The sequence below is a fragment of the Sturnira hondurensis genome, unplaced genomic scaffold (assembly GCF_014824575.4).
Source record: "Sturnira hondurensis isolate 20B ecotype Veracruz unplaced genomic scaffold, ASM1482457v3 Scaffold0002597, whole genome shotgun sequence".
Classification (NCBI taxonomy): domain Eukaryota; kingdom Metazoa; phylum Chordata; class Mammalia; order Chiroptera; family Phyllostomidae; genus Sturnira; species Sturnira hondurensis.
Genome location: NW_028075228.1, coordinates 5,171,788 through 5,196,895, shown reverse-complemented (window position 1 = coordinate 5,196,895; position 25,108 = coordinate 5,171,788). Strand labels below are relative to the sequence as shown.

The 25,108-nt window shown below is 45.0% G+C and overlaps 1 protein-coding gene across 3 annotated transcripts in view; it reads right to left on the bottom strand.

Annotated features, from left to right (window-relative positions):
• The window catches only part of MBTPS1 (membrane bound transcription factor peptidase, site 1), a 55,490-nt gene extending 31,668 nt beyond the window's left edge, over nt 1-23,822 (bottom strand). Inside the window, exons 1-9 of one of the 3 annotated variants that reach the window (XM_037040293.1) lie at nt 23,624-23,822; nt 12,556-13,042; nt 11,565-11,822; nt 8,555-8,758; nt 6,856-6,966; nt 6,290-6,399; nt 4,896-5,012; nt 4,384-4,451; nt 681-783 (exon numbers count right to left, since the gene is read on the bottom strand). In XM_037040293.1, the coding sequence (XP_036896188.1) occupies nt 681-783; nt 4,384-4,451; nt 4,896-5,012; nt 6,290-6,399; nt 6,856-6,966; nt 8,555-8,758; nt 11,565-11,822; nt 12,556-12,718 (1,134 nt within the window). In that variant the 5' untranslated portion in view covers nt 12,719-13,042; nt 23,624-23,822. Of the gene's footprint in view, nt 1-680; nt 784-4,383; nt 4,452-4,895; nt 5,013-6,289; nt 6,400-6,855; nt 6,967-8,554; nt 8,759-11,564; nt 11,823-12,555; nt 13,043-22,961; nt 23,056-23,623 lie in introns of those variants that run through there. The other 2 variants (XM_037040295.1, XM_037040294.1) reach the window with 2 other exon arrangements.
• Between the last annotated feature and the right edge of the window lie 1,286 nt (nt 23,823-25,108).

Genomic DNA, 25,108 nt, shown 5'->3' with positions numbered 1-25,108 from the left:
GTAGACAAGGCCACAACGTTCTCAGGAGGCTGTGACTTTCTTCTGGGACTTCCCAAGACCTCAAAGCTTGGCACCCTTGACTCAGAGCATCCAACAGGTGATCTGACCCTGCAGACTGCAAGGGGCAGGCAAGAGTGCCCACTGCTGCCTGAGGGAGGATCTTGCTTGGACCCCACCTCTGTTCTGATGGGCAGAGGAGGAATTAGCTGCAAGATTAAACCCGGAATAACTATTAATTAACTTGCCAGAGTTACTTCCATTTTGTCCAGCTATACACAATTTCTGTGTTATCAGAGTTGATATTAAATCCTTCTCACTAACTTCTCTTGCTTCTTAAAGACAAAAACACCATCTCACCTAGGAGCACCGAGGACTGCTCACCTTCCTACTAGTTAGGACAACTGGGCATGAACCCAGATGAAATAAAAAGAAGTGGAACCAGGAGATACCACTCAGAACCAGCCCCTCCCTGATACACCACAGTGAAGTGGTAGACATCAAAGGGGCCAGATCTCACGTCCTCATGGCTGGGCAAGTACGCGCAGACCTGGCCATGCCAACCACGCCTGTGAAGGCTGGGCTTACAAGCCGCTTTTCTATCTGCACACTTACACATAACACTCAAAGGTGCTGAGACAAACGGCTCCTTTAGGCACATTCAACCAATGAAAAAAGCCTACCCAGGTAGTCATTCCCCTGGAAGAGAAGCGGGCGATGTTATCCTCAAAGTCAATGCCGCCTACTCCAATCACATCCATTTGATCAGCAGGGTTATTCAGAGTGCTAAATTGAGGAACAAAAACAAGAAAAAAGAAGTAATTTTAAATGAGTATTTCAAGAAAAGGCAAATACTCCCCCAAAATCTAAGACTATGTTGGGTTCTTCTGTGACAAGACGTGCGGCTGAGATGGACTACCACACTTCCAGCTGTCCAGTGAAGGCCATGCTCACTGCCACCCTCCCACTGGCTCCAATCATTTCCTCACACCTGAAAGCCCGTTTGCACCTTCCCTCCCCATCTACTTATCATGCTTCAGCCCAACACTTACCTTTTCCCTCACTACCTCCAGGCCTGAAGGAATCCTCCTTCTCTAACTTCACAAGACTTAACACTACCGACAATTTACCACCTACTGATACATTCTCACATCACTTTCAAACTGCTCCAAGTGTATCCATCTTGCCCCCCTGAACTAAAGGAACTGCAATCTCGGGTTTACATCTGCCATGGGCAGGAAGTTAGTTTCCAGCCACTTCGTTGCAGGGTGCCCACCTTCCTCACAGGACTGTGGCAACGACTGTCATTACCCTGTCATCCTGAGCACCTCAAAGAGAAGATGCAAAGGAAAAACCACGAGACCCTCCTCCATACCTCACGGGTACTAGATCTGCAAGGCAATTACGGTGAACTCTAAGACGACAAAAATGTCTAAACTATAAAATCAAGATACAAATCTAGATGTAGCTAAACTATTTTAAAGTATAAAACAACCAGTTATGAAAGTATTTCTGAGCTTTATCTATTACATGCAGCTCTGCTACCAAAAAAAAAAAAAAAAGAACTCTGGCAATTCAATAACCAAAACTGATTCCACGTGGCTTAACCAATATTAGTAGCCAGATTCCAGAGCATGTGCTTTTAACCAACTGTTTGAAACCACAGTGAGTCAACCCTGGCACTGCCTTCTTGGCCCATTGGCCACTGACATGCTACCAGGTGGTTGTTCAGAGGCACTAACAGTAATAGTTTACTGGCTGATGCTAAAAATTTATGAATTTCTATGAAATCAAGGAGCAGAGCTTAGAACAGAAGTCGCTGATAAAACCTCCTGTCACAGTTAACACAAAAAGCCGCCGCCTTCCCACCCTCCCTGAGCCTGTCAATCCCTGTAACAGGGTGCTTTAAACCCTGAAAATGTAAGGGAAGGCATCAAGAATTCTAGTTGGTGCCGAAAGGGGGGAGCTGCAGCTGCAGACTTGCTGCACTATTCAGTCTAAGTGTCAAGGATGCAGGACCAGGAGAGAGCTCACAGCAAGGGGTACCTGGGGAGACGAGCATTATTTCCAGACCAGTCAGTCCAGACTAGTCAGCTCAATGCCTGCAATGAGTGACTCAGCAACTTGGTACACTACTGTCACTGAACCAGCCCTACCCTGGGCCCCAGCAGTAGCCAGCAGTGCACCAGCTGTGCTGTTCTGATTACATGCCATTCCCAGCACTACAAAGCAGCTAGCAGATGCCAGGCTGTGTGCAGCTCTGAGAAGATACAATGACCGTGACACAGGGCCCTCCTCTCCAGGGTGCTCCTCTCACACACTGAACGAGCAACTTTTTGTTTAGAAGCCATTGAGTGTAAGTGCCCAGAGGAATCACAGGATTTCAGAAGAGCAACTAGTGTGTGGCCAGTCCGTGAGCATGGCATGTGGAAGACCTGGGAGTCCAGAGGTATGAACAGAAGACAAGTCAGGAGGGTCGGCAGCAGGACAGGTGACGAAGACTGGGATAAATGTGGTCTCCCACAGGGAGACCCAGGACGAGACCAGATCTGAGGAAGACGTACGTGCAGTAGGGGAAAATAAAGCTGAGCCAACACCACATGGCCCATAGATCCTAAGTATTTACTATCTGATCCTTTATAGAAAGGTCTGCCAACTTCAGGCTAGAATACTGAGGACCCTGAAAACCAAGAAGAAAAACCTGCTTTGATCTGGCAATAATCCACTGCAGCACCTGGATTAAGAAAACTACTAGAACTTGTGCTTTGACAGAGAAACACACACACAAAAAGGAAGAACAAAACAGCCACCACTCACAGAGGCTCCACATTCAGGGTGCTTTCTCTCTGTCATCTGATTTCATTCTCAAAACGACCAGCCCACCTGGGGCAGGTCGCACACCTGCCTGTGACAGGCAAGGAGTCTAAGGCTCGAAGAGTAAAGGCCCCACAGCCGAAAAGGGGCGAGTGGAAATAGTCTGGCTCCACACCTGTGTGTGTTTCCCACAACCCCACGTCACCCATGTGGGAAGAGCTGGGGTGGGAAAAGCTGAAGGCAGAGGATGGGCTAGGAAACCACCTAATAACCTAGTGACTCTGAACTGATGAGGGCTGGCCTTGGGTGGACACATCAGAAATGGGAGAAGTGGCAAACAGTTGAAAAGGAAAACAAGAAAACCTTATGAGATTACTTAGAAATTGGTGTTTCTCACAGCAGAGCTACAGTTAGAAATGCTACCTATTGGTCAAAACATGTTACTGACAACACAGGAAAACCCAGTACCCTGGACCCCTTACAAGGAGATAGAATCCTCACTAAAGAACTCTTAGGTTAGGAACTTGACTACCAATATGCACGGTTTTTGACCTATAGGAACATTCATTTCACATATCCACCCTAACCGTATGCCCTGAACCCTTTACGTAAGCTCGGCCAGTCGTCAAGGCCACTTGCTCTCCAGCACGCACTCCAGGGATGTTGCTGTGATGCAAGGAGTGAGCCTTTCCACAGGCTCAAGCACACATCTTCGCTGTGCACACCATGGACACACGTGCATGTGGGAGGGAACACACACATTCGTGTCAACCTCTACAGGGCTATGACACACTGAGGGCAGACCCTAGTGACCTCCAGGTCACCAACTCTTTACCACTGCCCCGAACTACGCACACCCTGGGTACCCAATAAAGGAGGGTGACAAATCCTACTGCAAACGCAACTCAGCACAACAGATTTACACATATTAGGCAGAGAATAGGAACTGGGGCTGGAGGTAGAAATAAAACTGGGATCTCTAACCGAAGTCCACTGCCTATGACCCAGTGACTATGTTTCACATCTCACACCACTGCACGGCACAAAGGAAGGTTTCCATGCCCCTGTTCTCTCCGCTTCCGTCAATCTCCAGAGCACCACCATCTGTCTATCCTGTGCTTTCCCCTGTGTAAGTTTTGCTGTGTTTATACCTTATTTTTCCTTAACAGGAAGATCCCTCATCTATCTACCGCCTCACACCTGTGTTTGGTACAGACTGGGTCTCAAAAATTACTGCAGAATTCATTTATTTCTAACAGACTGACTTCCTGACTCTGAAAAAAAAGTATAATAAAAACTTTAGGCCTCCAAATTCCTACTTACAGCAAAGTAAAAAAGAGATTAAAGAGAAACAAGACTGGCCTTGAATTGCCAACTGCTGAAGCAAGTGACGGGAGCCCGAGTTCACTGTGCAGCCTACTTTTTCCTATACTGGAAATTTCCATATGCAGTGTAAGACACACACAAACAGGTCTAGGTAGATACAGAAACAGACGACGTTTTCCAGTCACTTCAGAGAACAACACCCTCCGAGTGCGCCCCCACTGGGGACATACAGAGGCCCGTACATACCCATACAGAGGCCCGTCGTTGCCAATCGCAGAGACCATGATCACGTTGTTGGCTGTTAGCTCCCACACCTACAAAATCAGCAAGCACTTAATTGTGAAAGTACACCACTTTTAAACAATCAACAGAGAACTGTCAAAAAATAACCACAACTCTGAAAAACAGTCGTAAATAAAAATGGGTTCCCACTGAAAGTGGAACCCTAGACCCTCACAGACATGAGTATACTTGGTAACTGGTATGTTTAGAGATGATCCAAGCCAGCACGCAGGACTATGTAGCACAGGCTGCAGATACCAGCTTTCCAGGTGTGTTCAGAAAACACAGGTGATGAGTTTAAATGAGAAGTAATCCACAAGGCACCATATGCTACTTCCACTGCAAGTCACTGAAGCTCAGGTCCCCACCCACCTGTCCTTACCGAGCAGCCACCTCGAGGGAGGAAGCCCTCAGAGGCGGGCATATGAAAAGGAGCCGTCACCAAATGCAACGTTCCATGCAGTGACGCAACCAACCTTGTCCACGAAGGGATGGTCCATGAAGTCGGGGCCACCGATGCTGAGGTTGAGCACGTCGATCTTCTTCAGGATGGCGTAATTGAAGGCATCCAGGAACCAGGACGTGTAGGACACCTGGTTAGTGTTAACACAGCCCTTCAGCTGTTTCAGTGAAAGCCTCAAAGTACCACAACCACGTTTTTCATTTTACGGGTAGTTTAAGCTCTTAGCAGCATGAGAAATCAATCCCAAAGACAAATAATACCCCAAAAGGTAACCAGTACATCCAGAAACCCCAAGCCCCTGGAGGGAGTGGGGTTTCAGCACCAGAGAGTGTTCTAGGGTTCCCATCTCTCCAGGCCTCAGGTACAGCTCCTCACCATAAAGTACACAAAATCCCAAACTTCCAACTGCCCCCCTTATAAAATGATTTACCCTAACACACTTGTAGTAAGTTGGGCATTTCTAGATAGTTTAATGTATTTCTCTAATAATCTTTATTGCTAAATAGGCTGAAGAATAAATGGCATCAATAAAAATTATTTCATAGAATTATTTTATTCCTCCTAGTTTCCTGAAAGAAGCTAAATTACTTTGTGTATCACCATTTAGATGTTCCTATAAAATACAGAATTAAACTTACAATGGAAACAAGATGAATGTAATAATTAAAAACCATGTTTTTAAAAGTCTTTAAAAAATAAGACTACACATTTACATTTGTTTGCATACACCAAAGAAACTCTAGGAGGAGGGGGGTAAGAAACTGAGAAACTCTCATGGGAGACAGGGAGTAAGGTCAACACCCGCAGGGTGGGTACAGGGTTGGGAGGGTTACCTTGTGTTGCCTTTTACATAAATGCCTAAACTGTGTAACACCCACACAAAAATTAAATTTTACACATAAATATTAGGACCCTCCCCCTTTTTCTATAAATTTTTCAAAATGAAGAGTAAGGGAAGAGGCTCATGAATCCACATTATTCAGCAAGATGCCAGGCGCTGGGCTACACAGGCAACGGGCAAGGCCATCCCAGTCCAGAACGGGTGGCAAAGAGACGACCACGCAGTTACTCTCTCACGTAGAAAGTACAAGAACTGTTCTCAGACGCAGTGGCACAGGAGCCTCGGCCAGGCCCGAGAGAGGAGAAGAAACAGGCGGTCAGAGGACCCGCATGCACCGCTGCCCCGCACACGGTCTTCAGAGTCCCAGTGAGGCAGACGAGGGGGCGGGGGGAGGAGGGCAGAGCCATACAGAAGGGACAGCGGGGGACAGCACGGCACATGTGGGACGCCAGCAGCAGCTCACCCACTGGTGTGTGCCGCATGACACCCAGCATGTATTTTCTAGAGTTTTAATTTTTTGCATTTTAGTGTCAATTCTTTAAGTTTCAGGGGTCCTCAACACCCACCTGGTTGTTGGTAAAAACCCTGAAAATGTGAAGTTCAGCATCTGGAGCGAAGCCTTGGCATTCCCTCATGCTGGCTATCACACCTGCCACGAATGTGCCGTGCCCCAGCCCTGTTGCCCAACAAGGAAAAGAAGTCAGTCATCCAACTGCTGGTAGTGAGTGCCAACACGTAACACTTCAAAGCGCCAATTCAACAGGCTCCTTCTCCAGTCCCAGCTGTAGAGTCTCTGCTCCCCGGCAGAGATTCTCCCAGGCAGAGCCACGCCATACCTGACCCACTTCTGGGCCAGCCACTCCTGCTTTCCCTGACAGGGGGCTTCTCCTCCACTAGGCACCCCTATCTTTCCCCTCAAACACTACCTCCCACACCCCGTGACAGAAGAGTTTCTGCCAAAAGGCAGAATGACAACCTGAGTGTCTGAATAACTATCACCCATGGAGTAAACACCGACACACAGAGAAAGCACTTCACTGGTGGAACGGGGGATGGATGGCAGTCGTGCACAAAGCCCGCCCGCGACTGGACAACGCCCCCCTTGGGGGCTCACCACTCCACCACCACCTACCGTCATCCAGTGTTCGCTCGTTGGTCCAGTTGGTTCTCTCCTTCACGTTTTTGAAGTGGGGATGCTTCTCACTGAGCCCAGTGTCAAACACAGCAACCCTTACATTAGCACCTTATTCAGAAAGAAAGCAAAAACAATCAGGTTTGAGAAATCATCTTTTTGACTTTTTTGTCTATAAAATACATTCCTCCATGGGAGCCATGGAGAACATGCCATCAAGGGCCAAAGCCTGCCTGGAGCACACCAGACAGGCCATGTGCCCCAGGGCTGAGGCCGAGCCGAGGCCGAGCCGAGGCTGAGAAAAGGGGCCGCCGGGGAATGCCACCACCTGCTGCTAAACCAGACCCGAGGTAAACAGAAATCTCTCTGGACACTCCTCCACTGTCACCAGGCTCCTGGAAGGAACTGCCTCTCCACACTCCTCTACCCACGTGGCTTTTCCTCCAGGAAATTCCTCTGATAACTTCTTCCAGGGCTCCATCCACTCACCAGAGGTACCCACAAAGCCACACCCCTCTCCCACCCCAGGAGAGGGGCACCTATGTACTGAGTCTGCTTCAGGTACTGGCCAAAAGCCATGGGCACCAATGTGAAGCAGCTGATGCTACCAGATCATCAGAAACTCCAGAAAACGCAGGAAAAAACCTAAGATAATTCTATTATTTAACAGCTGAAAGTGTAATGAATATAATGTCTTTCTGGTATGAAAGTTGTGTTTATATACCAATACTACCTTAAATAATCAACTATAGTGGGATAATCATCAAAATGTATCACTTTTTTTTTTTTACATACACACATAAAATTGGAAATCTTTTGGTTTGGAAAAGATTAAAAAATGCTTATCTAAAGATTAGAGAATTTGTTTTGTGAGGGAATTTTCACCCTGGAAAGATAAAACCAAGAGAAGCCAATCATTCTGATAAAATCAATTCACCAGGCGTTAAAAGGTGAAGCATCTCAGGTGTTCTGGAAGGCAGACAGCTGAGGAACTCGAGGGAGGGGCAGGGTCCCTAAGTCTAGGAGATTCCAGTAAAGGCACCTGGATAATCATGACGTGCTGGGGGCTACGGAAATGGGTTACATTTAAAAGTCAGGGCTCTAATCTTCACATTAGTTGAAAAGAAAATTTTCTGCCATGATGAATCAGTATGAAAAAAAATCTTATTGGATGTGAGTTTCTTTCACAGAACATGGTCATTAATAGTATTTCCTATTCGGAAATAAATGATCAAGTGTGAGTCAATTACTTAGACATTCTGCACACAGGGCACCTCACTGGAGTGATAACCCATTTTCATGAAAGTGCCCAAATCAAGGTAACTATCTTTGAGTTCCATCTCTTTCCCTAAGAAATTACAGAACTTCGCTGGCTATCAGTCAGCCCTAAAGGTAAGCGGTGCTGTGTTTGTTCACGCATGTGCTAAGAGGAACAAAATGCTTCACGACCTGCCTCATGCAACCTCAGTAACGGTACAGAGAAATAAGACCCGGAGAACAGGGTTAAACAATTAGAAAAGCCACAGAAACAGATGCCCAGCACAGCAGGAGTCGAAGCCCAGCAACAGTCAGCCGTGTCCAGCTCGGCAAATAATGAGCAGCAGAAAGGCACGAGGCCGCCTGGCTTCAGCACCAGCCCTCAGCGGCGGCCTCCCGGCCCCGGCCCCGGCCCCGGCGCCGCTCTGGTCTCCGCACACACCTGTGTATCCCATCTGCCAAAGCACGTCCGCCTGCAGTGTCTGGGCAACCTGGCGTGGGATGGCTCTCAGCAGCCGTCGACTCGAATGTCTTCCCGTGGCGTGCCAGAACCCAGAGCCCAGGGAGAGACTGGTTCTCCGCAGGGGACGAGACGACTGCCACTTCTGGCTCCACCGGGTTTCATTGCAGGGCACCACGGGGTCGGCTAGGGCCACGAAAGGAAAAACACCGAAATGACACAATGCCCGTCAGGGAGAACAGTCACTCTAAACAGGATTGACTACCGTCTGAAATCCTGCTTAATCTCCCTTTGCTAGACGGGTTTTCTCGATGCAGTTATATTTGTAGCATATTATTTCTTGGCCATCATGCGGTTCCCAGATAGTCTTTTTACCTGGAATTTTATAACCTATGCAAGGCAGAAGGCCTTATAGAAATAATCATTTTTTAACCAATAAAGTCAATTGTAATAGTAAAACTGAAGATTTTTCATCAGCAACTTGCTCTCACTGGACAAGAAAAACAGAGAGGGAGTCGAAGGCAACGGCCGCTGTTCACTGTAAGGTTGACAGTGCTGGATTTCTGGGCTGGAAAGGCCGTGTTTGCCCACCACACCCATCTCCGGCCAAATGGCAACAGGGCCTCTTCCAACTGCATTTTTCTCGGTATTCTCAACATGCTTCCCTACTAGAATGGCAACTTTCAAAATGCAAAAGAACTACACAGGAGTCAGGGCATTCCTGAGGGTGAGGAAACTGTGTTATATTTTAATTTGGTTGCTAGGTACCTGACTGACACTTTCATCAAAACTTGCCAAAGTGTTGGCTAAAAGGCATGGATTATACTACCTGTAAATAACTTATTTTTTAAATGGAGAAAGCAAAAGAAGTATCACAAGAGCTGTCCCTTTACTTTCCAAAGACTATGCTACAATGAAGAAGAAACTGTATTTCAACTCAGTTTTAAGAAGAGCAAATCTGTGATATTGCTGAAGTTCTGTTTATAAAGCAAATTATCATCATTTCTCTTCTGGTCTTAGCAGGCTACACCCACGAAAGTACAGGGAACTGGAAAAATGTACAGTCCCATCAACTCCATTAAGTAATTATTTGCACAATCCACCTGAAATTGTTCTGTATTGAACTTCCTGTGCCGATCCTGTTAAGTCAACAGCACGGGCCAACAGTGGAGGTACTCACTGAAGAACAATATTTAAAACAAGGGAAGGGTCTGTTCTGCTTTGAGTGCCGAATTCAGTTATGGCTTCGCTCCAAACTAAAGAACATTCAAAGGAAAGCAATTAAAATGATGACAGAACTGAAATCACGTCACATGAATAAGTGTTAAAAGAACTGGAGATTGTTACTATCCTAGAGAGAGGCATGGATATCTTCAAAATACATCTCTGAATACTCTCTTATGGAAACCGGGTTAGCTCTGTCTCACAGCTCATGGGGTAGAGACAGGAATGAGATCCAGAGTGAGACAGGTTTCAGCCTCAAATAAAGCAAAGCTGTCTAACAATGGGGCCATAGAAATAAGTAACATTTCACGTCTACCTACAATACCCTAAAACCTGCTAAGCTCTCTACACACATTCTTTCATTTCATCTTCATAAGAACCCTATGGGGAAAGTAGTATTATCTTCACTTCTTGGATGAAAGAAGCTGAAACTTAACAAAAGACTGCTCACCACACAGTCTCAAACGACGCCCAGAGACCCTGGGCCCGTGGGAAGCACGCTATCTCCTGAGTCAGGCTCAGCGACGCACAGCAGCAGGCTGTCACGTGCGGAGCGTACAAAGCCCAACCATGGCGCTCTGATTGCTGTATTAAAATTAGGCATTTCCATGTTCCCTAAAATATGCTGAAGCTTTTTAAGATTAAAAGAACAAAAAGGAACACTGTATATCTAGCTAATTGTACTAGGTTTGGTTTGTTTTTATCTTCCTGGACTGTCTTGAGAGTACTGCTTTTTAAAGAGAAAAAGCACCACAAAACATCTGGACAACTAGAAGGGGCTTGAAGAATCCAGACACCTGAACCACAACGCCAACTGCGACTGGAAGTGGCTGGTCACACCATGCAAAGCAGTCAGCCTCATTCCCTGTTCTGCTCTGTTTCTTCTCTTTAATCTCAGAGGCTCTAAGACCTAGTATATAAAGGAACAAAAACAAAATTTTATCTATTATTTTTTCCCATGAAATAAATAGTAGTAAATGATAACAGAACTAGACATCTGTTATCTCAGTTTATAACTGAGAAAGTTGGGAAAAAAGTTGGAAAAAAACTCTTTCCTTTGCTAATACACATGGCTTTGGAAAATATTATGTGATAAGCAGACAATTAATATTTGAGGATAAATTCTATCTTAATGAACCCAAGTTGTAAGATGGAGAAAAGACTAAGCCCTCGAGCTGAAAAGGCAGTAAGTGCACCCTTCCCATCCTCACACTTGCACAGCTCAGGACTGGGATGGGCCCAGCGAAGGCACGGTCACGCGTGGTCAGGAGGCTCCAAGAAAACAAAGCGAGCCCCAAGGGAAAGACATTTTGCAAGGTGCCGTGAAAAATCAAAACACCCTGACAGAAGCAACATGCAAGCAAGGAGGAGCCTCGAAGTCACCACCTGTCATTCCAGAGTGTGAAGGGACATCACAGCCTCACCGTCTGAAGGCTCTGAGACGTACCTGGGTAAAAATCACTCCCAACGGAAACAAAAATCACTATCATCCTCTACTGTGAACTGTGACTTTTTTTCCTACCCCAATAGCATGAAGCCTCTTTGATTTTTAAATTCCTGCTAAGAAAATGTCCACAATTGAGGAAACCAGATAAAAGGACGTGTGTGATCACTATTTTTCAACTATCTGCCAGGCTGAAAATTTTCAAAATACAGTCAAGGCTGGGGACAGGGCCGTGGAGCACACCATGGGTGAATCTGCACATCCTCCTTCCGAACCCAAGTGCACGGCAACGGACACAGACCCGCCTGAGCCCTCGGTACTCACTCTCCGCACACTTGAGGGAGCGCAAGACCTTCCGCTGGGGCGTCACCCGTTTGATGTTTGGATGGTCTTCAAGTGTCAGCAGCCCTGCTCTCTGGTTTTCTTTCATTTGAATCACCTCGAAGTCACTGGGGTAGTCACTGGATGGGTTATCTCGAGGAAGAATTCTCCAATTGTCTATTTCACTGCTCTTCAGGGCACTTGAAATAAAGGAATTTCTAGCTTTGGCTGTAAAGTATCCATTGAAAGCCACAATATATTCTGAAATCAATGACCACAAGTAAAAATAAGAATGTATGTCCATACATAACATGAGATTATATATAACCTGAACTTCCCTTGGTTGGAAAAAAACTTACACATCTTAAAACCCAGAGTGAAAAGACGTGTAAACACACAGACTAGTCTAAATGCTCCAGACGGCACATGCCCCCCCCGCCCCCCCGGGCTCAGAATGCAAACAATCTGTCTGAACCCCGTGGCACAGACCACATCCCTCAAAACTAGACACCTAGGCTATTTTTTTAAAAAGCAAATATTAACAGAAGTTTGAATACACAGCAAAGAAATACATGTAAGTTTTTCAAACATGCAAAAGGAATTCAGAGAAGGCTCAATTTTATTTTACTGAAAACAGTAGTAAAATTTGGAGATTGTATAAGACTCCTTGCTAGTGATCACATCTGCTCACTTGAACTTTGGAACACAAACATTCAGTACCTGCAAACTCCTCACCCTCACCAGCTCATGTCACCTGTTCCATGCAATCAAGTTTTAGGGAAATAATTCAGAATGTCAACTACCTTGCTTCATATAAGCTAACTACACCGGGAAAAGAAACTTCAGCAGAGTTGACAAGTGCTATGCACTCACCCCATTCGAAATTTATTGTAAAAAAAGAGGGAAATGTTGTTGCAGTGAAAGCTAATGTTTAAAGTAAGTTTGAAACAAAAAACATGGATGGAGTCCCTAACATTTAAAATAGTATCATTACCATATTCCACAACTGTTGAGGAGAACTCCACCTTCAGAGTCAGGTGGGAACAGCCAGGGCACGGGGCCTTTTCAAAAGATCTCTTTTCCAGTCTGTCACCCAGAGGTTTCTTCCCACAGAGCAAAACCACTAGCAGGAGGAGCCAGATGTTGACAAGCTTCATGGTCCTAAGTGAATATGGTCATAAAATTGCATAAATTCAAATCACACTTTTTTTCTTCCTTGATTATGAGTTAATTTTTGTTTCAGCTAAAAGCTGAAACATCACTGATCAGCCATTTTACAGTCTTGTCCAATGTAAATAAAAGTTAAATTTCATGGCCCCTTGCGATGTGGCCTGAAAAGAGGCTTTCATTTCTTTCTTCGTTTCTTCTCCATCTTGGACATGAGGCTTCCGTCACTCCAGCCCAGAAAACCGAGTCCTGTGCTCCATTGGCACCACAGAGCCAAAGTCCGAGTGGGATGAGCAGCCACGCCGGGAGCCGATCTACAACCCAAAACAAGCACAGAGACATCAGCAGCGCACTGAGAGACCCAGGCAGGGTTCAGTCATGGGGCACTTTAGACAATGGGGTCCAGAAGACAGCCTCGTCACAAGACAGTAACTGTACAACGCAACCACGAAACACCCCATTATTTCCCTGTCAGTTACTCCTCATCTCCTTCAGGAAAAAATAAAGTTCTAAGTGTCAGTTTCAAATAAAGTAAGAAAGGATAAAATAACAGACAAATGAAGAAAACTAAGGATAAGAAATAACACCAGGAATGTTCAGCATATTGGCCATGAGCATCCTGGCGGCCAAAGAGAAGGGGGAGTCATGCTGCCTTGCTTACCAGCCTTTACTCTGCTCTTGAGAGTCCGCATTGCCCTACCACTTGCAAGTCTTCAACAGGCATCTTCCCAATCAACACTTTAATCCCCCATAATTTTTCAGGCAAACGCCTGGTGCCTACACCCTTACTTTCTAGTTCAAAATTAATACCTAAAAACAAACTAATTTCCATTCAAGTTATGTACATAACACCTTTTAAAAGAGACATTGTGCTTTAAATTTATTCAAGCTATGCTTTTCCAAATCTTGAAATATTTTCTGCCAGTTCTATAAAAAGAGCATCAAAGGGGTTTAATATCACTAAATTTACCTAATGCCGCAACTTAAAAGAGATTTAATCTGCTAAATATGTTATGAAACCAGATTATCTCTTCATTGGAAATAATATGAGAGGACAGTTTGTGAGATAAGCTGTTGCCAAAAAAAATGTTATCTGGGTGTTAAATTACACGAGCACAAATACATTTCAAAATATCTCCATAGTTTTAAAAATGATCACTTTTCACAATGGAAAATACAGCAACAATAAAAAACTGGCTGCAGCATGCCCAGAAAAATCAGTTGCACAGATCACACCAGAAACACAAATAACCCAGCAAGGGGAAGACAAGTGAATGAGACAAGGCAGGTCTTATATTGCCACTTGCTTCTAATATGCAAACACTTAGGACAGGGCGTCAGCCCCTTTCCGGGGAGGTCTGCCAAGGTGCTGACCCATCTTCCTGCAGAAACTGGTCTTCAGAGGAGCAAGATGTCTGTAGCTTCTGGACTGCTCACGCGCGCTTCTGTGAACAGGGAAACACTGACTGAGGGCCCAGAGTCTAAAGAACTTGGGTAAGTGCAGTAATTAGGACTTTCACTGCTATAACAACAAACGATCCTGCTGAGGTCTATCTCTGGAACTGAGGACTAAGCTTGGTGACGTGGAGCTCATCAGGCAGAAATGAAAAAGACCAAAGAAAAGGAATAGGGGACCAAAAGCCACTCCAACACGTTTCATAGCAATCTGCTTGGGAGCGAGCCCCAATTTTTTTGTTTATACTTGATATTTGCAGCAATGGAGTATCACAGAATACGCCTCCGTGAAGCATTTGGCTCACCTAATTATAGTATTATTGGTCAAAGATAAAGCTAAATCACTGGTGATTAAGAGTGCTCCAATCATATTATAGTTAGTAAGATTTAAACAGATCTCTTACTTAAATAAAGAAACAAATCTCTTAAAAATTCTTCTGTCCAAACTAAAGAATCTATGACATGTCTGGGCTACATGTAACACAAATATTAGTGAGTGATACTAGTGAGCAAATCTCAGACCTAAACGTGTCAGATCAGGTTTAATCAAACCTGCCCCCCAACCCAATGCAGCCTATGCAAAAGAGATGGCTGACGTTCTCTCACCACTGAGGCAGAAGCCTGACTTTAAAAGAAAGGAAACAAAAGGAAAAGATTGGGGGAGGGAGGGGGTTACATTTAAAAATGACTAAGACAATCAGTTCTCTCTCAAATAGAAAAAACTTTTTAGGCTTCTGGAAAATAAAACATCGCAATATCGTAATACAATCTACCTCAATTTACTCATTAAATCATACGAGTTTATAGAGTGCTAAAAAGCAAGTTTAAGACACCAACAGGTGTTGCAGAACAAACAAGTGTTGTATGGGACACAGACCTCCAGGTGTGACCCAGCAACTAGGCCAACTATAACCGCCAACAGCTAAACATGGCACAGGAAAGGAAAGTGCCAGAGAGGCACGCGTGCCAGGGACACTGGATTGAGAGCTCTTCCTGGGTGTAAAGCGGTGGCTTCTGTTGATGAAGTGAAGGGCAGCTGGCTCCGACGGAATCTGAGCTGGCAGATCTGGAAGTATGGGAATAGGGAGGAGGCAAGGAGCATCCTGAGCAGAGCTCCACCAAAGAGGAGGAAAACACGGGCCATGCACAGAACCAGCAAGTCATCTGGATGAGGGGGAGGCAGTGAGGTGCCGGTGTGGGGAAGCTGAAAGATGGGGGCGAGGACCTCGGGCAGGTATGAAGTCTCAGCAGAACATCCAGCAAACAACTGGAAATACAGACCCTCTCCATCTAAACAAAGTGAACTGCACAGATAAAACAGAGCCAGGTGGAACTGCTGAGCAATTCTGTTCATTCATCCGACTCACTGAGCAACTCTGAAGAGCCAGGCACTGTTCTAGAAGGGAGGAACAGAGCAGCAAACAAAATAAACAGACACCTCCAGCCTTGTGAAGTTACTTGCCAGTGTGGGGAGATGAGTAATACATAAGATAATTAAAACATACGATACTAAGCTAATTGATAAATACTATATTTTAATACTTCCCTTTTATTGTATTTTTTTCATTACCATTTACTCCCCTTATACCCCCTCACCCTTGCAATCACCACACTGTTGTCCAGGTCTTTTTTTTTTTTCTCAATCCCTCCACCCCAACCCTAGCTCCTCCCCACCCAGAGCTGTCAGCCTGTTCTCTATTCTGCTTGTTAGTTGTTTGTTCATTAGATTCAACATTTAAGTGAAATCATGTGGTATTTGTCTTTCTCTGACTGGTTTATTTCACTTAGTATAGTGTTGTCCAGGTCCATCCACACTATTGCAAAGGGTAAGATTTCCTTTTTATGGCCAAGTAGTATTCCATTGTGTAAATGTCCCATAGTTGTTTTATCCACTCATCTACTGATGAACACTTGGGCTGTTACATTTGAAAGGAGAAAAAAGAAAGGAGAAGAAGGGCTGAACTTTTAGGTAGAGTGCTCCAGAAACCTCCCAGCCTGTGACGGAAGCAGGAAGCTCGTCAAGCCACGTGAAGAAAGAAAACTGCGAGCACTGGGAAAAACAAGTGCCAAAGCAATGAGGCAAGGAACATGCATGGCTTGTGTAAAGAAAGGCAAAGAGGCCAGCGCAGCTGGGGCAGCGTGAAGGAAGGGGAATCAAAAGAGGGGCTGTGATGTCTGGAAGGAAGACTAGGGAGGGGCTTATCGGTCAGAGAAAAGCCTCAGCTTTCACCGTGAATGGGAAGGTGGGAGGGGAATGTACGACTGGAGAAGAGAAGTGACACAGGCAAGAGCAGGAGACCGACGGAATGGTCCTATACAGATGGTGGTCTGGGCCAGGGTGAGGCAGGAGAGGTAATAAAGGTGGTCATATTACAGATGGTGATGACAGAGTTGACAGAATCTGCTGACAACCAGATGCAGAAGGCGTGCAAGTGAGGAGCCAAGGCGAACACCAAGGCCTCTTGCTCCAAACTGAAACTGAGATGGAAAAGCTGCAGGAAAACTGGTTTAGGAAACACTAGCAGGAAGTGAGTTCTGAAAGTGTGAAATTTTGGGAGTATGCAAATTGGGAGGACACAGCTCAGGGCAGAAGGGAAAAGGGACCCAAAATCAACGAGAAGGACTTTCCACATAAAGGGTGGTCAAGTGAAAGAGACCACTGGTTTGGTAATTAGAAGGTCACTGACCTTCCCCAAAAGGGCCACCCTAGTGAAGCCAGCTGCTCTCGTCTCCCATCCCACCTGTGGCCGGAAGGAAGAAAGATACCTTCAAGAAAAGCCATATGGGGATAAATGATAAGGCTGGGGATGACAGGGACACAGAGACCCCCGTTTTGTTTGGATCTGGCTGACCTGCTTATGTACTTTAAAGGTGCACTAAAATCTGGGTTCTACGACGACACCCTTCAAAGACCTGTAGCTCATAAAAGTTATGACGACACAGACTGAAGATTCTATGGTGTCCCAATTCCAGAATAAGAGGGCTTCAAAACGTAAATTTGCTTTGAGGGCAACAAAAACACCACCAGGGAGCTAGAGGCATGGGCCCTGGGGTCGCAACACTGACCCCTTACAGCCAACCTCTGTGCCTTTGACCCGCATGTTTTGTAGATGGCCAGGCCCCACAGATTCCACTTTCCCACATCTGAGACATCTACTCCCACGTGTCCGCCATGGATCCTTCCCGGCTCTCACTATGTAACACAACCCTGGTGAGCACTCTCCTCCAGGCAGGCTCACCATCTACTGGCAAGCAGCGTGTAGCAACAAGTATGAGCTCAGACACACACATGCACATACATGAAAAGAAAAACACTTGTTAAATAACTTTTCCTTTTCTTCCCTTTCTGATAATTCAGCTGAGGACAAGAAGGCAGGTGCTGGTGGGAGAGCTGCGGCAGCCCGGTGTGGCGCGACGGTGTCTGAGGGCAGGAGAGATGCGTGGTAAGGGAAAGGCACCTGGTAAGGGTGGACAGAGCCTGAACGGGGGGTGGCAGTAACAAAGGGAAATTGTTTGATCCAATACTTGTTTTACAGATAACAGGAGGCAGCTTTCTCATCAGAGAATGAAAATATGAAAAGGGTGGAAACTCAAACGAACCATGCAGGAGCAGACTGAAATTGGAAGTACTGGTGTGAACTGAAGGGTTCAATATAGAGACAAATGTAGAAAGAAATATAAGCAATGTGTGTGTGCATGTGTACACACATACACATTTCCTAGCTTTGTCTGGTCCCAGGACTGGTCTTCTAAACGCCATTCTCCACTACAAGAAAGCAGGCTCTCTGGAGAAGCAGCCAGTTCCAGGCTAGGCAGGTTAAGAACAGATGAGTGTGGAACATCTTGCAGAGAGGGAGAAAGTGCTAAAAGAATTAAGGAGGTGTCAAAGGGACACAGAGGCCACCTTGGTATAATCTGAGCCCCAAAATAAATAATGAAGGTAAAAGGTCCTAACCCAGTGAGTAAAGCAAAGAAACACAAGTCCACAATGACACATATAAGTAAAATAAATTGAAAGTTTAGAGAATGAAGATGAGATATTTATATATCTCAGAATGGCTCCCAACAAAATCCTGATTTACAAAGGGGAAAAACGGGTACCCAAGTAAAGAAGCTTCATCGGGTTAACCAGGAATGGGATACGCGGAACCGGGGCCACCGAGCAGATGCCCCAGAAGAGCCTGGCGTCCCATGTGGGGTTCCTGCCGAAGACGCACAACCTGCATCGGATCATGAGAAATGTCAGAACCCAAACCAAGGGCAGTCTTCAAGTTGAATGAGGCCTGGCCTGCCTGTGACTAGACAGCAGCACTGCACCAAGCCTAGTTTCCTGATTTTGAAGGCTGAGCTATGATGATGTAAGAAGCAATAGCAGGAAATGCCCACTAAAGTATTGGGATAATCAGTACCAGGTTTGCAACTTATTTTCAAATGGTTGAAAGAGAAAAAAAGGTTTCATACTGTTCTTGGAACCTTTCTGGGAGACTGAAATTGTTTCCAAAATATACAAATAAATAAGTTCCATGTTTATCAGGTGGAGTACTGGATTTTAAAATGTGGAGAATGCGCTTACAAGCCCCTACCTTGGACTCCTGTGCGCATGAGCAGTCCGCATCCCACGTCAGAGAGGTTTACACACACCACCCGCTACACTGAAGGAGTGCTAACAGACGGAACTGAGCTAGTCAAAGCGAAATGACAAGTATTCCTTAGGTTCCATGAATCTAAGGAATTGAGGGATTCCATGAAAAAAGATTCCATGAATCTTTTCAGGAATTGAAGGAATTCCTGAAAAGATTCATGATAAAGTAAATTACTGTTAAAATTAACCTCAGTGATTCTATAATGTACACTATAAAAACCAAGTGACATTGTGACAGACATAAATTGAGACAGTATAAGATAAAAATTTAATTTATTGTTTAAGAATTAAACACAATAAAATAAATACTCTCACGTGCTGCTAGCAAACATAAAAAATTCTTATAACCTTTTAGAATGGTAATTTGTCATTGTATGTTTAAGAGCCTTAAAAATGGTTGTTAAAGATGTTGGTCTAATAAATCTTGCAATAACAACAAAAAGGAGCACTTACTGAGCTATTCTAAGTAATTTCCATGTGTTAACTCATTTGATTCTCATGACAACCTGTTATTACCCCAATTTTCAGAGGAGAAAACTGAGGCCCAAGGTAGGTCAGAACCTTGCCTGGAGCCACATGGCCACTGTATGGGAATGCTGGGCTGGGAACTTGGGAAGTCTGGTTCCAGAGGCCACACTCTTAAGAGACAGGCCACAGTGCTTCTCTAAAATCTCCCCTAGAAATTCATTCCATGTATGGTGAATTTTAAAACAAACAATAAATTACATCCAAGGACTAAAACTGGGAAAAATGAGAAACCATTTGAAAGTGCAACAGGGGACTAGCTAAATAATGATGGTCCATCTGGAGTGCTACACAGCAACTCCCAATTGTGTCCCTTCGGAAAGCTGTATAATGGTCCCCAAAAGATGTCCTCATCCTCATCCCCAGAACCTGCAAGTGCTACTCTGGACGACCACAGGGAGTCTGCCGGTATAATGAAACCAAGGATCTCGAGAAGGGGGCGTATCCTGGATGATCCAGGTGGGTCCAACGTAATTGTAAGTTTTCACAAGAGGGAGGCTAGTAATAGGAGCCACGATGATGGAAGCATGAGGGTGAAGTACTCAGAGAGAGGGGTCAGGAGCCAAGGAAGGCAGGTGCGCCCAGGAACTGAAAAAGGGGTGACGCCCTCTGACACCCTGACTTAAGCCCAGGGAGACCATCTCAGGCTGCTGACCCCCCGTAACTGTAAGACAGTAGGTCTGTGTTGTTTTAAGACACTAAGTGCGTAGGAATCTACTTCCCAAACACTATGGGAAAATCCTAACGAAACATTGAGCAAAACAGTTCAGGTATAGTGTGATCGGTGTTTTGGTTTTTAAGTGTGTATCTATGTGCAGAGAAAAAAGAGCATGAAAGATGCCTCCCTGAGTGGTGACAGCGGTTCTACACGCCAGTGGTATGATTACAGGCAGTGGTCCTCTTTTTCATTCTATTTACTTACATTTTTACAAAGAATATATGTTATGCTTTTATACTTTGATAAAACGTATTATTTAAATACCTATAAACCCTTTAAAATAAAATTTTATAGAAAAACATTTTCTGGTAAGACAGTGGTACAAAGATTCAAAATATGTCGAAAATTTAATTTTATTTGTAATATGGCAGAGCTTAAAAGGAAACTATATCCTAGGAATTGTATACTAAAATCTGTGTCTACCTCCAGTAAGGCTAAGCTTTTAGCTAGTTCATTCTCAACAGGCCTATCACCTGTAGTATCACTTACTAATAGGGCCTAATTAGGGCTGTTACTGGTTCCACTGAGTGTTTACTGGATTTAATATTTATCAGTTCTTTACATAGAAGACCTGGTTATCTTTCCATATGAAGGTAAGCTCTAAAAGATGATATTTACATAATTATGAGTTTCCATAATTAAGTGTAACTAGACCTCTAAACCAGGTGTAATAAAAAATAGTGGATATCAAATACTGAATGCAAAAAACCCACTCCAAATAACACATGCCAAGAATAAGATTTAATGACACACGTGTAAAAGGGAGACAAAACAGAGGGAATGTACTACCTAGGCACACAACTGGTCTCGCTCACGGCTAACATTCCTTGCAACTCTGAGATTCTTCTGCTTTGCATAATAAAAGAGTATCACCAAGATTATAATTCTGGGTAGTGCTAAAGTACATCTGAAATTATTTCTTCACAAATAGTTAAAAGTCACAATTCAGGTGAGAGAGAATTACTTGTACCACCCAACAGTCATCTAATTATGCAGATACACCTTACTTTTTAATGAACTTTACTGAAATAGCTCCAGAGAAAACTGAATTGTGTTTAGGTCATGATAGGGCACCATTCAGTTCAATTAAAATGTGGCTATAAAAACACCACTTTCGTAACTAATGACATAGCTGGCTGTATTATCAGTGTTATCATAGGCTAACATTTAAGTGATGCCAGACCACAGTACCTTTAAAAAGAAAAAGAAAAAAAAAAAGGTGTGTTCTTAAGCCTGATTGAACCATTCCTCCTGGCACATTCTGTCCATTAGTAGGTTTCACACGGGGCAGGGAACCACAAATAATTCAGTCCAAACAGTCAACAGTGCCAAAATTAAAAAACCATGCTCTGCACTGTCTTTTTCACTGCCTATTCTCTCACATGGGGCTCCTGTCTCCTGTTGTCTTTTCCCTTCAGTCCTCTGGTACTGGATAGCCACATATGAGGTACCTCCAAAATCAGTACCTTCCTCATTTTACTTTAAACTCATTTCCTCAAACAAAAAGATGTTGTCAAGTGAATAAATCCAGTTAACAGGTTTCTGCAGCACATCAAAACTGATGAGGAAAACAGAAGGAAAAATCAACTTAAGTCTCTTTTAACCACCCCCTAACCTGTCTCAGGCAAAACCCTGGAAGAAACCAAGGTCCCCTACCCAAATACCAAATACAAGGTCCAGCCTCCCATTCTTAATATTTCATGTCACCAAGAGTTGGAGCTGTCAAGTTTTTTCCGATAAAATATAACCAATGTCTCAACTTTCGCCTAGTGCAAAGATGCAGCCGCAAATCTTTCCCCCGAAGAAAAAAACACCGCTCAAAACACTAATGGGAACCATGTGCAGTTCACTTACATCTTCAGACTTCTTAGCTTTTGTTACTTACTGCGCCACAAAAATAAGGAGGTAGCAGGTAAGAGCCACCTACCCCCAGAATGGCAGAAATGGAATCAAAGAACACGTAAATTTGAAAACCACTTGATTAGAAGAGATCCCATTGGTGCTTCAAAGGCTCTGCAAGCACTTAGAATTTTTCTTTTATCATAGATACAAGCAATTCTTGATTATAATGGATGCTTGAGGAATGCAATGGAGAGAACTAATAGACAAGAGTCATGCCCCCCAATAAAGAACTCTTGGCCCTCGGCACCATACATAGAAGCATAAAACAAAATTTTACTTGCAAAAGGTGTTCTGTGTGAATGAACAGACAATATGTGTTATACCCATAATATAGATTACTGGGCCATAAAAAGAAATGGTGATACATGCTACAACATGGAAGAACCCTAAAAACATTATGCTAAATTTAAGAAGCCAGACACAAAAGGCCACATATGACTCTGCCTTAATCTATTAACTAGCAGGAAAAGACAAATCCAGTGAGATAGAAAGATTAGTGGTGATCTGGGGATGCGGTTAGAAATCGGTAGTGGCTACAAATGGGCACCAGAGATCTTTCTGGGATGACAGAGGTGTTGTAAAACTGGGTTGTGGTGACGGCTGACAACTCTGTAAATTTAATTTTTAAGAAATCACTGAATAAGTACCTTTAAAAAAGGTGAATTTCACAGTGTGTAAATTATACTTCAAAAAGGTTCTTACATTGAAATATAAACAAACAAACAAATGGGTGCTGCAGGTAAAAAGCTTGGGAAGAATCACTGTTCTCCAGGCCCCTTGTGTTTGTACATATGCAGAATTAGACCCTGGGTCAGAGAGCTACTTACTAGAAGAGCGATATGAAACTACTGATAAACTCTCCAGAGTTCAACTCAGATCTTATGCCACTCTACCTCACTTAGTAGGGTCTTAATGTAAATATTGAACTTAATTTGCATACATATTAGGCCAAGATTCTCAGTGGCTCTTAGAAAAACAAAGGGTTAAATACCTCGATAAAAGTCACGTTCACCTGTAACAGTCTTAGGAAGCACATCTTGAGAGGGCGGTCTCAAAAGCATTTTGGTTGAGAGAGTAAACCAGAGAGCCTCATGGCCCCAACTTGCCGACAGTTTTGAAAATCAGTGGAGCAGATGTTCAATGTGAAAAGTGTGTACAGACTCAGCGAGAGCAAAGAACTGAGGTCATTTAAAATCTGATACCAGAACTCTTCTGGGAGTACACCCAGCACTATGTTCGAAGGCTGAGGGTCAAAGCCAGGTATACTATTTCACTCCGTTAAAGCTTATGTCACTTAAAGAAGATGAAATTGAGCCGGTTACCCCACCATGTAAACTTAGAAAAGGCCAGGCAGGGACACAAGCCCTAAGTCCAGGCCGGGTCCAGAGAACAGTGGGGACCGCTTATTTCCTACCGCCGTGCACTCCGCGTAGCCAGGTGGATCTAAATACCTGGCTTTAGCGCAAGCCTCCTGGGCCCGCGCCTTGCACCTCAGGTCCGCTCCCGGGGGATCCAGGGTCGCAGGGAGGCCCTAGCCACCGCCCGCGCTGACACCCACCCAGGCCTCGGGCTCCTCCCGCACAGACGACCGCACTCCCAGCGGCTTAGATAGGAAAGAGGGGCGGAGCCTCCAGAACGCGCAGCCCGAAGTACCTGTGGCAGTCTCAAGCTCGGGTCCGGCGAGTCCGGCGGGCCCGAGATAACGGCGCTTCCGCGGCAAACACGCCTCGAGTCTCCATTCGGGGCTGTTTACTCCCAACTCTCGCGACACTGCACCATCCGGGCGGGGAGACCGACAGATGAGAACGCCGGCCCTGCCGGCCGTGCGTGCCCTGCGTGGGGCCTGCGTGCGCGCTCTGGATGCCGAAGGCCGCCCGGCGAAACCGGGAGGACGGACAAAGGTCTCGCGACGTTTGCGGCCCTGCAGAGGAGGCGGGGTTGTAGGCTGTAAAGCAGAGTTGTGTAGGTTTCTAGGAGTAGTTACACCGGACAAATGGACTGTAGAAGCGGACCAACGTGGGATGCGCTGGGCTTTGGGGCCAGGACCTTGGATAACCCGTACATGCAAAAAAGCGGCTGCGCCCGCCCCCTGCGGAAAACAAACCCGGAGTAACGCTCCCTGTGGCCGGGGCTATGAACGCCAAAGGCTGTACTCCCAACGCTGTCTTCCTGGGGCCTTTGTGTCCGAATTCAGGGCAACCTCAGGCACTCACTCTGCAAACCTGCACCCATTTCACCCACGTAGTGCTGGGAGGCAGACTCCACCCTAACAGGCGAAACCCTTGCCCGAGATTTTGTCTGCTGCACTGGTCTCCTCTCTGCCTCACCTGGACCACCAATACCAAGTGATACCCTTTGTGAAGAAACAAGGATCAAAAGTTTGCTCCCTCCCCCCCCCCCCCATGCCTGGATGATTTAGATACTAGGATCACAAGCTATTCTAACTGCTGAATTGGCCCACACTTGGTATGGGGCACAACTGGGGGACTAAGAACATGTTTTAGGTAACGCTAATGAAAACGTGCAATGCAGCCAAATATAGCAAAACTCCTTATGTCTTGTTGAACTTTCTGCTGCATCATGATATGCTGAGTGGGACCATAATGAAAAAAACCCTCAGCATTCATCTTCAACAAACTGATTTAATATAGTGGATACATACAGAACCACCTGCCAGTTCTGTGATCTTGAGCAAGTTGTACTTCTTTATACCGCTCCTTCCTTACCCAAAAAAGAGGTATTAATACCTACCTCATAGAACACAGGTGGCAAACACAAGACCCATGAACCCAATCCAGCCGGGCAGCACTGAGCTCTCGATTAACTGTTAAGGATTAGTTACATTTACACAGTCCTAAAATTACATTTGACCCTTTGAAGGCAACCACGAGGCTGATGTGGCCCCCGGTGAAAATTAGTTTGACACCCCTGTCCTAGAATGAGGGTCAAATGAGACATCTAGAGCTTGGGTCACACATGTTCAATAAACACACCTGGTTAAATACCCCTCACCCCCATTTTGAGATTGTACCAATGTTAGGAACTTGTAGAGAATTCTTGGCTCTTGAATTTGTAGTCCTCAAAATGAAGCACTCCGTGCTGCCACCATTAATGCACTTGATCTTAAACTTAACTGTT